Raw genomic sequence first — 15,243 nt, 5'->3', positions numbered from 1 at the left:
AGAGGACTAGAATGGCCATAGCAGAAGCTTGATTTTTGTGTTTGGATTATTGGCCTATTATAAGATTTCTAACAGAGTATATATATATATATATATATATATATATATATATAGAGAGAGAGAGAGAGAGAGAGAGAGAGAGAGAGAGAGAGAGAGAGAGAGAGAGAGAGAGAGAGAGAGATGGATCTGTGTATTTTGTTAAAACAAACTTATTTTTGGCATTTACTTTGAAGCATCACAATTAAATGATCCATCATAGGGACTACAGAACAGGGGTCTCATTTATAAAACTCTCCATAGATTTCATCTTAAATTTTACGTAGGCACAAAAGCTAGACTTTGCTTATGCCCAAAAGTTTTCAGATTTATAAAACCATGCACACGCCAGAACCTGCGCAAAACTCTCTTTATAAATTCCAGTCAAGGGAAGATGGTGCGTACGTGCATTCCTCACTTTATGCATAACCTCATTGGCATATAATTTCCATGCGAATTCCCATGCACGTGCCACCATGTTTAACACAGAGACAGTAGGGAAAAGGTATTCTCGCTATGTTTTAGAATAAATATATGATAATATCAATAAAAACAAAATGTTTTCAAATAGTTCTCAGATATTTTAGATGACCTCATTCTTTTACACTGGCCAAATAGAATATAATTTATTTCAAATTAAAAGTATGCAGTTTTGCTGATAAGATAAATATAATAAATATTTTAGCTATTTTAGTGGAAACAGATAAACGCTTATTTATTGCAGTGTATTGTCTGATTCGGCGCGTCACTGACAAAGTATTGTAAAAAGGAAACATGCAAATCTTACCGTTTTCTCCTAGTCCTTCAAATATAGTGGAATTTTTCACAATGTTGTAGAGATGACTGTACATGACATTAACACCTCAGAGCAGCTGTGGTTGTACAGAAATCCAGCAGTGTCCGCCATAATATCGAAGAAGTGCGCATCATTGATCATTGTTCTTACTAAAATATTTCTCATAACATGTGTTCTGTAGTTTAAAGATTAATTATTGTGCACCTATAGCACTCCTCGCTTTAAAGGAACACTTCACCCATTTGCATTTAGCTTTGTATTGTTAGAAACCCAGTCATATATTATAATGATCATGGATTTTTCCTTTATTTTTCCCTGAGATGGGAGAAATAAGGATTTAAGTGTTTTACTTCCTGCTTATTATGACGTAAAAAGCAGGAAGTGAAAATTCATTGAAAAGTGTAGAGACTACAGAGACTAGCTTATTATTATTCCAGGGGGTGGGACCCACTCACCCTACAGGCCTATTACAGATCAGTGGGTGGGACTAAACTTACAGAAACGAAAATGAAAATCCGCCGTCTTGTTTGGAAGCTATGTAGCTAAGCTAACAAGCGCTTATGGAGTCAGATTTACGAGAATGGCTGGAGGAACAACTCATGATACGGAAGAAGAGGATTTTCTGTTGCTCGAAACAGATGTTCGTGGCTATCTATACGAGCCACAATATCACGCAGAGCAGCTGAGGCTGATGGAGGAACAGGAGGCGGCGGCTGCAGCCGAGGCCGGAGACCTGCCTGTCGCGTCCGAGGAGCCCGGGTGTGCTCGAGCTGGTGCGGACTGGTGGTGCCTGTGCTCTCGTTGTGCGCCTACGGACACAGAGCTAGAGTCCGTCTGCTGCCAAGAATTTCAAAGATGCCAATTTCTCCTCGAAGAAATGTCCGAGGCAGACAAGGACACGGATGTTTGCGTTGTGAACCATCCTAGTTTCGCCCCGCATATGGACAGAGGCGTCCTGGAGACATACTTCAGAATTCTGCAGGGACAAATGGACGTCTAACTGTAAAGTAAGTGTTTTTATTATCGCTAACTGTGTCCTCAACGTCTTGGGAGTGGGAGGGGCTTGTGGAGCTGTGCAAATGTGTTGCATTGTGGGAGTTGTGGTTTTCCATACAAATGAGCCCTAAAGTTACTTTCTGTAATAACTCGGTCAAAAAGGCACCAAATTCGAAAGTTTTAATAGATTTCGACTACATATATGACCCACTTTCAATGAAGATCAATGTTCCCACGGGTGAAATGCTCCTTTAATAAAAATAACATGTCACAGGAAAATTATGTTTATTGTTTATATTATGCAATTATATTGTTTGTAAAATTGTAATTTCAGTGTTAATCTCCTTTAATGCGAGTGGAATATTTAATGTAAATGTATGTATCGACATGAAAAAAAGAGTTTAAAATCATTGTTTTCTTCATATATTTTCTCACTCAATGAAAAAGAGTTTGTACGCATGGTTTATATCCGTACGGTGCGTACATATTTATTGCAAGTTTATTTTTTAAAAATCCTAATATGTGCGTAAAAAATTGCATACTCAATTTCTATGCCTATTTTGTGCTTACGCAACGTATATAAATGAGACCCCAGATACTTTGAAGTGTATTTTAAAGTGCCAAGTATTACATGTACAAAATGTGTTAGATAAAGCTCTGAAAAACTCTAAAAAAACAGTTTTGCAACACTGTGTTGTGTCATTGGTTAATCAAAAGTACTACACATACACAAACTTGTGGTTTTCACACCAACTTGAAAATTTTGGCCAAATTCAGGAAATACGTCATGCAAGTAGACAACCGGTCAAGTGCGAAAACTGCATATATGGGCATTGTGACTGAAAATTGTGCTGAACTTGTTTGTCCCAAACCTAGTCTACTATTCTGCTTCAAACTCTAAATTATGTAGATACTTTTATCACAAAATGTGCACATACTATTAGGGAGTATAAGTATAAGTAGGTGAATTGGGATTCAGCATCGTTGAGAATTTCAGTTTGCTTTACATCAGCAACAAATGCACATGTACAACTATCCACTGAAACTGGACTAAAAACACTAGATAAAGAATATAGAAACTATCATTTTGATTTCAAGGGTCTTAAACAGTCTCTCTACTGTGATGTTAACACTGAAATATTATAATAATCCATTGACACACTCAATTAAGAAGATCTCTTGCTAAATCCCTGCAGACTCTTAATGTAATATTACATTCATCAGAGATTGATCTGATTGATTCAGCATGATCAGATGAGTTTGATGTGAAACTGACTCACATGCAGCAGTTTGCAGCAGCAGCATCAGTCCAAAGATCAGCATCATTTCTCTAAAGTCCAGTTTCCAGAAGAGCTCAATCCCAGCAGAAGAGTGTGACGCTGCTTCAGTCACACAGTCACTTCTCACTCTGACAGAAGAGCGACTGACACTCACAATATAGTGATTCAAATACTGCACAGTTTCTGTCAGAGAAGAGGAAGTTCAGATCACTAATAGAGCAGCAGTTTGAGGTTGAAGGTTTAGCTCAAGAACACAAAAATAACTAACACAGACATGCTTTCATGTATTTGTACAACCACAAGGAAATTTTGTCTGTGGTGAGAATAAAAACCATTGCTAACTAACAAAGATCTACTCAAGAAAACATCTGTCATGATTTGCACGTCCTCTGTCCACTTTTACCCAAGTCTGAATCCACGAGGTCTGGCACAAAATCATAATTACTCCACTGGAAAACTGACCATCAGAATTTCAACAAAGCTCTTTTATGAATATGAATATTACTCACAATAAACCACTGAAACAAAAGTATGAGGATCAAAATGACTTGTGCTGCTGTCAGTCAAATATACAGGAAAACAGCTAAATAAACAAGTCTTTATAAGAATATTTTTCATGTCAGTTTTAAAGTCTGCAGTCTGCGCGTGGCTTTTTTATTTTTATTCTCTTGTCCCGCAAGGTTCTATTTCGCACCCACCCGCTTCTGCTAAATATTAACTCTTTGTTCACCCGCTGTCCGCTTTGAATAAATTTAGATATGGTTTGCAGAATCTCACATTTAAATTTCCGCTACAGAAAGAAAGAAAGGCTGACAAATAAAAGTGTAGTTTGCACAAAAGTTAGTGTTATTTTATTAGTCTTGTCAAGGGTTTTGAATTTATTGACTTTGACTTGAATTTGTATGAATTATCTTAAGACACAAAATTTGTTTAATATTTTATGCAGCACAGTTTATTTCGTTTAATCTTTTAGGGAAAAGGTGTTGCAGAGAAAAATAAATTCATACGACATCTGTTATTTAAAATTATAGCCTAAGCCAATTAAAAACAAGAAGGAGTTGAATGTCCTTCAAGGACAGAGCATCTACACTTTGCTTCATCCTCTGCTCTGTCACTCATCGACAACCTGACTGTTCTGTCTGAGGGCCGTATATTTACCACGGGTACAGCCTGCTCTGAGCATCGTTATGCACATGCTGCGCAGAGACCACGCAAATAAAACGTGTGACGTTTAAAGCATGAGTGCAGCGCGTGCATCCGAGTGCAATCTGTACCGGAGGTGAATAACAACGGGAACGGGATATTGTTAGACCGCCCGCTCCCATTCAAATTACACCTGTTATCGACCGCTAATATGGGGCGACGTTTGTAAAATAAAATGTGTAAGAAAAACTGGTCAGATTTGGTCAGATTTAAAAAAAAAAATGTGCAAAATTTACAAAAAAATAAGCTTCATGCTATATTTTTATTAATTAAATATCTTTAATAATTGAATTTAATAATTTAATATTTTTGTATTTGTTTCTAGCTGTATGACTATATTACAATAAAGTATTAAAGGTAAATCTAAAGGTTATATCTAAATCTTCATTTTATATCTAAATGTAAATGTTATGTCCAAATCATAAATGTTAATCTTACATCTAAATGTGTGTGTGTGTGTGTGTGTGTGTGTGTGTGTGTGTGTGTGTGTATATATATATATATATATATATATATATATATATATAGAGAGAGAGAGAGAGAGAGAGAGAGAGAAAGCTAAATATTTGAAAAGTGTAGCTTATATATATATATATATATATATATATATATATATATATATATATGTATGTATATATGTATATATTTGTGTGTGTGTTTATTTATGTGTATATATATATACACGCTAATGCGTTTGATTCTGGAATTTAATTACGCAAAAAAAAAAAAAAAAAACTATCTGCATTCGTGGTCTGAAAGTGTATTAAAGCTCTCACCGATTACTGGAGTCTGTAAAAACATTTCTGCTGATGAAGCAGCTCAGTTTGTTCTGAAATGAGACTGAGATCTCTGTCATTACTCAGGTTCACCACACGAGGTCTCCATCAGCATCTGTTGCCATAGTAACAACAGCCTGTTGCCATAGTAACACCAGCCTGTTTCAGCCTCTGCTTCATGTATGACCTGAATCTCCTGGAGGTCATGGGGGATTTGACTGGATGTCAGCTGTTAGATCTAATTAAATATTGCATATTGATGGTTTGTTCAAAAAGGGGGAAAGTTTCTAAAATCGGATTACATCATGTAATCTACTCTTGGTTTTTGCCCTGGATTAAAATTCTGTATGTTTTATTTAAATATTTTAGTAAGATTAGGCCACATTTGATCCAAAAAAAAGAGTAGGCCCTACCTGTTTGTTCTATGTGCCACTGATAAATGCTATTCCACTGGTTAAAAGTGAAATGTTTGAGTGTTACCGGCTTGCTCTCAGTTGCTAAAACCCAAAGACTGGCAAGAGCGGCTTCCAAATCTTTTATACTTTTCTTGCTGGATCTGTCCACTGATTTTGATACAGTGAACCACCAGATTCTCCTTTCAACCCTATTTGAAAATGGCATCTCAGCAACCGCACGTCAGTGGTTTGAGTCCTACCTCTCAGATGGGACCTTCAAGGTATCTTTGAGAGGTGAGGTGTCACAACATCTAGCTACTGGGGTGCCTCAGGGCTCAGTTCTTGGACCACTTCTCCACTCTGTCAACATGGCATAGGTTCTGTCATTCAGAAACATGGCTTTTCATACCACTGCTATGCTGATGACAGTCAACTCTACAGTACCTCTCATTCCATCCTGATGATCCGACAGTAGCTAATCGCAACTTTGGCTACTGATAGAAGAAACACACTTTCTCTGATAATTTGAACACTCCACTAATATATACTGTATAGCCTATGAGTAGATCACTCCAGACTCCAGACAATGTAATATTGCAAATAGGGCTACTGATTTAATGTGTTAATTGTTGCGATATTACAGAAAAAAATAATGGATTAAGAATATAAACAAAATAAACTCACCCAGCCCCCGCTCAGACCTGTACATCTTCTTACACTAAAAACTACAGTGCACGTTTTACAAACATAAGTGTAGATCTTTCAAACTCTAATGGCTAATACTGCCCACAAACTCTGCTTTGGACAAAGATTTGATTAGAACTACAATCACAAATAAAAAGTGTTAAAACATGGCAGATATGCAAGACTGGTTACATAGAGGGGCTTTGAGTGATTAATAATCAGTATCAACCTGATGAAAAAATATTTCTTCAATGTTATCCACATTATGTTTAATCTTCAACAACATTGTAACATTTTACATTGTGTACTTCTGTCCCCTCAATGCTGTCTGTTCGACTGAATCCAACTCCATAAATCCTCGGTTTCTGCAACTATAACATGACTCATCCAGAAACGCATGGGTGAAACGGCATCTTTAAAAAGACAGACCCATGAAGCTCTTTTAGAGAAATTGGTCTTTCAGGGAAATGCTCTTTCAGTGCTGAGGTGCACAGGGGAAATGGCTGATTGCAGCACAACATGGTACAACCTGAAGTGCACAACCCACTCAACACAGGAACGACCACCACTGAAGTACCATGCCACCAACACCAAAAGCTTTCAAGAGTACGTTGAATTTGTAGCACACTGATGAGACTTGGATGAAGCAGAACATTTTTGTCGCTCGGCTCCAAAGTGAAAAGTTGGTATGCAATGCACTAATTGCATACCAATGTGCATTGGGTCATTTAGTTTACACTCGAAGTAGATTGGTCTCTTTAAGCGAAATCCCAATTCTTTGCTATGTCAAGAGTGACCGACTGAAAGGAAATGCCATTCTTCTCCTGTTAGGATATCTTTAAACAGGACTAAACAGTGAAAGCCCCAATTTTAAAATTTTAATCAACTTTACATTTATAAACACAACTCAAACTGAAGCAAGTGATGTAACAGAACTCTAACACACTGAGAAACACACTTTCAATCCGCAGGAAAAGAGAAAAAAGGATCAAATTAATGTGATATTGAGGGCCATTCACACAAGACACAAATGTATTTCTACAGTGCTTTTGACAAAACATATAATTTCAAAGTAGCTTTACAGAAAATCATGATATGTAATATTTATAATACTTTAATATCTTAATGCCTTATCACACTCTGCAGATTAGAACTGGATGCTAATACCATAGATAGATTTTGCAATGATATAAACAATAAAACAGCTGAGATTTGCTATATATCACTTTATATAAGTGTACTGTACAGTATGTATGTTAATAAACCTTATACATACATATATATCCAACTTTATATAAATATCTAGCAAATAATATACATTAATTTTAAGTAATGTATGTATGCAGACAAAATTAGACATACTTTTATAATCAACCATATTGGTGTAGAACATTTTTTACTCAAAAAGTGCTAGCAAACCCACAGTTAATTACAAAGAAACCACCAGTAACAATGAACTAAATAAGTTTTGAAGTAGAAAGACTGAAATAGGATTTTTTTTTAAAACATACTCCAATAATCCTTGTATTTACAATTTTCAAAAATACTTTTTTTACAGTATACCTTGAACATTATATAAAGAGCTGGGTTAAAATATAAATAAATAATTTTTAAATGAAAAAAAATAGAATTTTAATCAACACTAGTTTCCACGGAAAGCAGCAAAGATTCATAGAGTGCATTTCTATTTCTGCTTTTAGAAGGTGCTTTTTAATACATTTTACTGTGAATTCAAGCAATAAAGATTTGATCTGGGAATTGAACACTGGACTCATATTACTGTTAAACTCTCTTCACAAACTAGAATATTTTCAAGAACTCAATCTAGCAAAACTCAGATTTTCAGTGACTTCCGAATTTTAATGGCATTGAAATGTTTTAATTCAAAATCATCAATTGCTGTATTTTCCTGACTTTTGAGCACTTGTGCACATCGATCACCTCTTCGAGGTTCATGCCGTGTTGTTTGTCAAGCAATGGACTTAACTGATATGAGCGAGCTCTAGATATAGATACTTCGCACACGAAAGTTCATCATCAACATACAACCGACTCAAAACTTTACACAAGATCTGCTCCCCGCTGGAAGAAGCTGTATATTCAACAAAATCCAGCATCCACGAACAACTGGCAATTTCACCTTCAATTCATCTCTGGATGTCTTCAGGAAACTAAGCAAACTTTCATTTTATTGCCTAGTGCTATTTTTTGGCGAACATGCACAGACATTGCTACTGTACAAGCTAATTGTTCAGTGTTGCGAGGCATGCTATCATATTACCACACCGGTAACACTACCAGTTAAATATACCCACGAGCCTTGTTACCCTGTGGTCAAGGCTGTCGATATGAATGTGCTGCTGCCTCATTCTCATCTATTGGGGATGCTTTCATCAAACTTATCCGACTACTCCAACACACCGGGTATAATCTGCTTTTGCTCAAACTAGTGTATCGTTCAAGTGCTTTATACTAAATGTACGGATCGTCAATTTTGCTCGTATCAGTGATAAAACGTATCCGAAAAGGGCTTATGCTATTGCCTAAATTAAAGTTCTGACCATATGGAGTACTGCTTTACAGGTGCATGCTGATCTTTTAGCCGGTTAAAAGAGCACCCTTCGCTTCTCCTATTTCCATAGGTGATCCCGCCCACTCCACACACTAAGAAGGTCCTTGCTTAAAGTTTCAAGATATGGGACTGCTTGCTTGTGAGGTTTATCTATTGTCCAGCATCATGTGTTAGTCCTGCCGTTGCTGAAAATTGAAATGTCTTTGGAAGTGCTTGGATTTACTCGAAGGCGTGAGAACCCTGGTGTATCTTTCTCTGAACAACAAGGGGCGACAAAGACTAACCGTCCTCTGAAACCAATGGGAATCACTAGCGAGAAGTACTGGATGCATCCGATCTTAGGCAGCTGGATGAGGATGAGAAGAAGGAAATGGAGAAGGAGATGAAGAATGAGGAGGAGGAGGAGAAGAATGAGGAAGAGGATGAGAAGAAGGATATGGAGAAGGAGATGGAGAATGAGAAGAATGAGGAGGAGGATGAGACAAAGGAAAGGGACTGCTGTTTTTTCTCCAGATGGAGAGAACACCCTTTGCTGCTATAACTGTAGGGGACTGCTGTTCATCCTTCAGCAGAGTATGAACACCCCTGCTACTTAAATGGAGATGGAGAAGGAAAAGTTGAATGTGGAGGAGAAGGAGAAGGAGATAAAAAAAGGGGCTGCTGTTTTCTCATGCTAGGGAGATCACCCCTTGCCATGATACCTGTAGGTGACCGCTGTTCTATCCCCCAAGCGAGGGATGAACTCTTCTCAGAAGAAAGGGACTGCTGTTCTCTCCAGCTGGAGAGAACACCCTTTGCTGCTATAACTGCAGGGCACTGCTGTTCATCCTTCAGCAGGGGAAGAACACCCCTGCTACTTAAATCAAGAGGGGAATTGCTATTCTCTCCCTCGCGTTTAGAGGGGAGAATACCCCTCTCCTAGCAAAGGCTGCATTAAGGACAATCTCAATAACATTATCTTCTCTTTTACAGGAATGCAATAAGGAAAATTCTGGAGGGTCTTCACGCTACTCTCCTACCCCTCATATCAAGCTCAGGGACATGCTGCTTGTTCTTGCGGTTCTCCCACTGGAGAGAATACCCTTCACTGCTATTACCAGCTACTTAATTAAAGAGAGGTCAGCTATTCTCTGCCTCATTAAAGGGGAGAATACCCCTTCGCTAGCCAATAGGCTATATTTAGTATATCTCAATAACACTGTCTTTTTTCTTTGTAACAATGGAACAAGGTTGGTCTTGGGGGGTTCTTCTTCGGGAACATAATACCTCCCATTATGTTTTGGAGGTTAATGTTAAAGCTCTTGTATGTTCAATTATTCTGGGTGCAAGAACCTGAATAAGGAACCATACCGCCAAAGATAAATTGTGTTCAATAAACAATAAACTAGTTCAGTCAGGCAACGGAGGCATAGGCTGTGAACAACTGATGCGGTCAGCTGTTAAATCTCTCCAACACGTGAACCATACCGCCAAAGATATATTGTGTTCAATAAACTCAAGTAAACTTGCCAAAGTGGTTCCTGTCTGAACTCATGGTTCAGCCCAGACATGTATGTTAAAGCGCACTCTATACAATCCATATCAACATACAACATGAACAAATATTTACAAATGCAAAAAATATATGTGCTTTAATTAACCATAAAACTCCCAAAGTCAAACATAAGCAAAAATAAGTGCTTGAATTCCCAGGGAAGGTCCACACACAGATCTTCTCACTGCATGCATGAGTTCTCATTCTTGTCTTCTGACTGTTTAATATTTAAACTGTCAAGGCTTAAATGAGTTTAGTTAAAACACAGATAGCAACGTGTGTTCTTCAGGTCTCACTTCTCACTAGCAACACCTGGGTGATGACAGCATCAGTGACTGTTCATATTCCAGCAGACAGCATACGCATTTAACAAAGAGTGATACACTTGTCCATGTTTCTTTTTTCTCTTTTTTCATCATTGATGTTGTAATGTATTGGGAAGCCACAATGGCTATCCATTGACAGAAACACTGGCCAAACTTTTAAATTTTTACCAAACCATATTACAGATGCCTTGTCAGATTAAAGTTGAACTGTGGTGTGAGTGCGTGCCGAACCATATGGTTTGATTTTTCATTTTATTCTTACCATGAACTGTTACACCCCTAGAAAACACACTGCTTCTGAAGCTCCTGCGGATTGTGTGAGTGGTTTGGTGTGAACGTCACCTCACCATACTGAAGCTCCTCTTCCACCTCCTTTTTTTTCTCCTCCTTCTCTTCCACCTCCTTTTTTTCCTCCTCCTTCTCTTCCACCTCCTTTTCTACCTCCTCCTTCTCTTTCACCTCCTCCTCTTCCACCTCTTCCTCCTCCTCCTCTTCCACCACCTCCTTTTCTTCCTCCTCCTTCTCTTCCACCTCCTCCTCCTCTTCCACCTCTTTCTTTCTCTTTGTCTGCAGCTGGACCATGGCATATTCCACATCAACATTAGGGGGAAATTCTGCTGAGAAACAATGACAAGACGAGACATTACTGGACGTCTCTACTCATTCTGGAGAGCTGTTAGTCACTGTTAGTCTGCTGCAGAAATAGCAGCTTTAACAAAACTGCTAACTGACAAATGAAGCTTTTCAGGAGTGAAACTAATTAACTGAGAAAGTAGAAAACAATAATGATAAAAATATCAAATACAGTTTAAGTTAAACTAGCGATGTGAAGATCAGATCATTTTAACAACTATCTTGCTCATTTGTATTCTATAAAATGAACAAATCTTTTTATTCATTTGAGCAGCTTAAAGTTAAAATGGTATACATTTACACAATCTTTGATCATTTTATAAATTAGAAAATCATTTTATTGCAGCAAAGGATACGCAAAAAATGTAATTTCCCCTTTAGCACACAAATATGTCTGCAAGATGTCTGTTAAAGATTGCTTCATCTTGTCTGGTTCAACTTTGAATAAAGAAAAGAGAGGTTTTTTTTTTAAGTATTTAATTTTCCTATATTATTTTTTGAGTAGTCAAACAATCCAAAGAAAACATCTTTAAAACATAGAGTGAAGTCACTTCCAAACTGAGATTAGATGAACATTAGATGAAAAAAAATCAGACCAAAGTTTCTGTGTGTGAATCATTGATAAACATGTAAATGAATCTTCCCCAGAAGAGACAAAAACAGCAACTCACTTCAGTGTCTGACTTATATTATATAGTTATATAGTTATGTCCATAAGCTTCTTCTGAAATCTGGAGAAATTCATTATTCTGTTGTTTGACTGATGAAGGCTGTAGAGTTTAGTAGAGGTGCTATTACAAGTTTCAATATCTTTAATTCCTTGTAAGATCATTACCAGCTTACAACCAGCTCAGGACCAGTTTAAACCAGCTCAAACCTGCTGCCGTGCTTCATAACATACCTAACCAGCACATGCTGGATTTTCAACAGGGAAATTTACTTTATGAACCAATTCATGCTCTGCATTTAACCCATCCCAAGTGCCCACACACAAACACCACAACCTTAGGGTTAGGAGTCAAACTCTCTAACCATTAGGCCACGACTTCCCCACAAACACATCACATTTATACATACATGTATTTTCAAGAGCCGCAGTGTTGGATTTGGATTTGTCTGTGCATGTTTTTCTTACTCTGATAGATTCTGTTACCATTGTCATGCAATTTGTGCAAATCATTGTTTGTGTTCTACTGAAGAAATGAAGTCACCTACATCTTGGATGTCCTGGGGGTAAGAAGATTAACATAACATTTTGATTTTTGGATGAACTATCTATTTAGAGCTGAATTATGTACGTTTTGCCTCTTTGTCGCCATCTCTGTTTGAAACCTGCAATTGCAATTATTAGCAAAATTATGTTCTTTATGCGAGTTGTGCATCGGCATGTCTCCTCAGCGTGGATGATGTCTCCTCAGCGTGGATGAATCTAATCTGTTTTAAGGTGTATGTTTGGCTGTCAGTCACCCAACCAATATTCAGTGTTTTTCAGAATTACAGCTACCAAGTCTTTCGAAGTATGTCCAAAACAAGAAGTTTCACCAGAAAATGACATCAAACTGTGCAAATTATTGTTCTCAAATTGTTAATATTAACAACATCTAATGTAAACTGCGTAACCACAAATTCGAGTTTCTTACCTGTATTCTTCTTTTCACCCTTTTCCTCATGAGAGATATCAGCGTATATGAGCTCTGTACCTCCAGCAGCGGCTGACGGGAAAACACTGACATCAGCAACAGACCAACTACAATCTCACATTTCAGTCATTAAACTATTGCCTTCAAATTTATCCTCATTACAGATCATGCTGGTCAAACATTTTTCACATATCAAACTGTCTGCATGTAACGCATTGAGAAAAAGGCAAGGATAGAATACAATAAGTGAGATCATATATCCACCAATCTTTGATTTATTGGATCTCATTCATAAAACTTTTGTAAGTATATGAGTAAATTCTGAGTAATTTGCAAATAGAAAGCCTACCCAAAAATTAACTAATGCTTAAATGAACCTCAGATTACATAGTTAAATGCAGTGGTGGACAGTATTGGAGTAGCTTTACTTCGATACTATACTTAAGTACATTCAAGTCTGTATAAATCTGTAATTTTCCTGTAGAAGTTTCGTTTTGAGTAACTTTTACTTCACTACATTGCAAAGCATAAGATTGTATTTTTTACTTCACTACACTTCATAAAACATTTAACAATCGAACCGAACCCACAACCTTGCGCTGCTAACGCAACGCGTTACCACTTGAGCCACAGGAACTCATTATGAAAATAGAATTATATTTTACTTAAAATGTTCTTACTAACTTCCTAACTTCAGGCCTTATTCTCATTTGCAGAACGTGTACATTCTGTATGTAGTGTACATTGTATAGTACATATAGTACATTGTACAGTGTAGTGTATAGTGTACATTTCGTGTATAGTGTTTAATCTGTAGTGCTAACTGTATACAGATTGTGTATAATGTGTAGTGTTAACTGTAAGTTTGTCTAATAGTACACTGTGTGTACTGACCATATGTATATGCATATTGCACACTTTCCCCTTTTGAAGTCTGTTGGTTATATGTTAACTGTTCTGCAATTTCTGGAGGAAGCTCCCAAGAATTTCACTCACCAAGGCACATGTGCTATGGTGAGGTGACAATAAGAGTGATTTGACTTGACTTGATGTTATATGTAACTGTGATGTTCTGCAAAACAACAAACTTTAAAACACTTTTCTTCTTACTGGTGGAAATCAATTGGTCAGATCTGTTTTCTCTCAGGTAAATCGCAGGTTAAGCTTAACATTACTACATCAGTCTCGTCAATGTAGTCCATATCAACAACTAAAATATATCTTGACTCCACATAGTAGTTATTTTGGGAAAATCCCAGGTATTTTGAGCAGTAGGATTATAAAAAATATGTGCTAATATAAAATTTAATTAAGTAGCTTATGTAAAATTGCTAAATAAATCTATCAGTCTTTTTACTTAAGTAGATAAACAAATTGAGTACTTTTGTACTTTCACTCGAGTAAAATTGAAAAAGCTTTTACTTTTACTGGAGTAATATCTGATTATATGCATCTCTACTTTTACTCAAGTACTTGATTTGTGTACTTCGTCCACCACTTGTTAAATGCGTATGTTAATAAATTCCAGTCATTCGTAAACAAGGCGTGCATGTCTGAACATTTACAATTGGCAATTTATTTTCACAATTATCTAACTGCTTAACTAATTCATTTGTAATGATATATTGTTAGAGTAAATAATGTTATTATAAATTATATAAAAAAAATAAATGCTCAATACAAATTCCCCGTATGTGTAAACATACCCGGTAATAAAGCACTTTCTGATTCTGATTAAAATGTAGAGTCAAAATAATACTTAACATTTAAATGTTTTATACATGTTTAACATTGTTGGGAGTTTTTTTTTTTAAACCAACTAACAATGTGAAAATACAAACACTATTGTGAATCATAACAGCTTTATTAATAATTGTCATGGTGCTTGAGGAATAATATTGTTTAAAAGCATTTCTGCCATTTTGCACCATTTTTAACCCCAGAAAGTTTGTCAAATTTCCACCAAAACTGGCTCAGATCATCTTCATCACATCTATAATGTTTCTACTTTGGCTTTTTGTGTAACTGTCATTGAAACTGTCTGTAAGAGAGTGCAATGACCAAACAAATCTATGCAGCATATATAACACATAAGATACAAATAGTACTACATTTTATCCTTCATCAGTCAGTATATGAACTACAGATTCAACATGAATTTACCTGGTGTCCACTTGAGCTGCTTCTTCTTGTAAATGTAACATAAGGTGATGAACATCAGGATCAGGATCAGAGCAATGCAGCTCAAAACAATCAGATATAATTTTACAACTGTAAAGGAAAAAACACAAGGTCACTTAAAACAAACTCAAAAAAACATTCATTCATTCATACCAACTGAAACAAGAATATAACTTTAGTAATTTCATGGA

At 36.6% G+C, this 15,243-nt stretch overlaps 2 protein-coding genes across 2 annotated transcripts in view; both read right to left on the bottom strand.

Moving 5' to 3' along the window:
* Positions 1 to 15,243, bottom strand: part of LOC132113463 (uncharacterized) — an 80,689-nt gene that overhangs the window by 11,753 nt on the left and 53,693 nt on the right. Inside the window, exon 2 of the mRNA XM_059521231.1 lies at positions 3,109 to 3,318. Coding sequence (XP_059377214.1) covers positions 3,109 to 3,154 — 46 coding nt within the window. The 5' untranslated portion in view covers positions 3,155 to 3,318. The remainder of the gene's footprint in view (positions 1 to 3,108; positions 3,319 to 15,243) is intronic.
* On the bottom strand, positions 10,489 to 15,182 carry LOC132113469 (X-linked retinitis pigmentosa GTPase regulator-interacting protein 1-like). The gene is made up of 3 exons (XM_059521243.1): positions 15,035 to 15,182; positions 12,872 to 12,943; positions 10,489 to 11,212 (listed from the first exon to the last, which is right to left on the bottom strand). Exons 1-3 carry the CDS (start codon positions 15,087 to 15,089, stop codon positions 10,878 to 10,880), a joined length of 462 nt encoding a protein of 153 aa, XP_059377226.1. The 5' UTR covers positions 15,090 to 15,182; the 3' UTR covers positions 10,489 to 10,877.

This window comes from Carassius carassius, chromosome 33 (genome assembly GCF_963082965.1).
Source record: "Carassius carassius chromosome 33, fCarCar2.1, whole genome shotgun sequence".
Classification (NCBI taxonomy): Eukaryota; Metazoa; Chordata; class Actinopteri; order Cypriniformes; family Cyprinidae; genus Carassius; species Carassius carassius.
The sequence above is the reverse complement of the archived record's forward strand: the minus strand, read 5'-3'. Positions and strand labels throughout refer to the sequence as shown.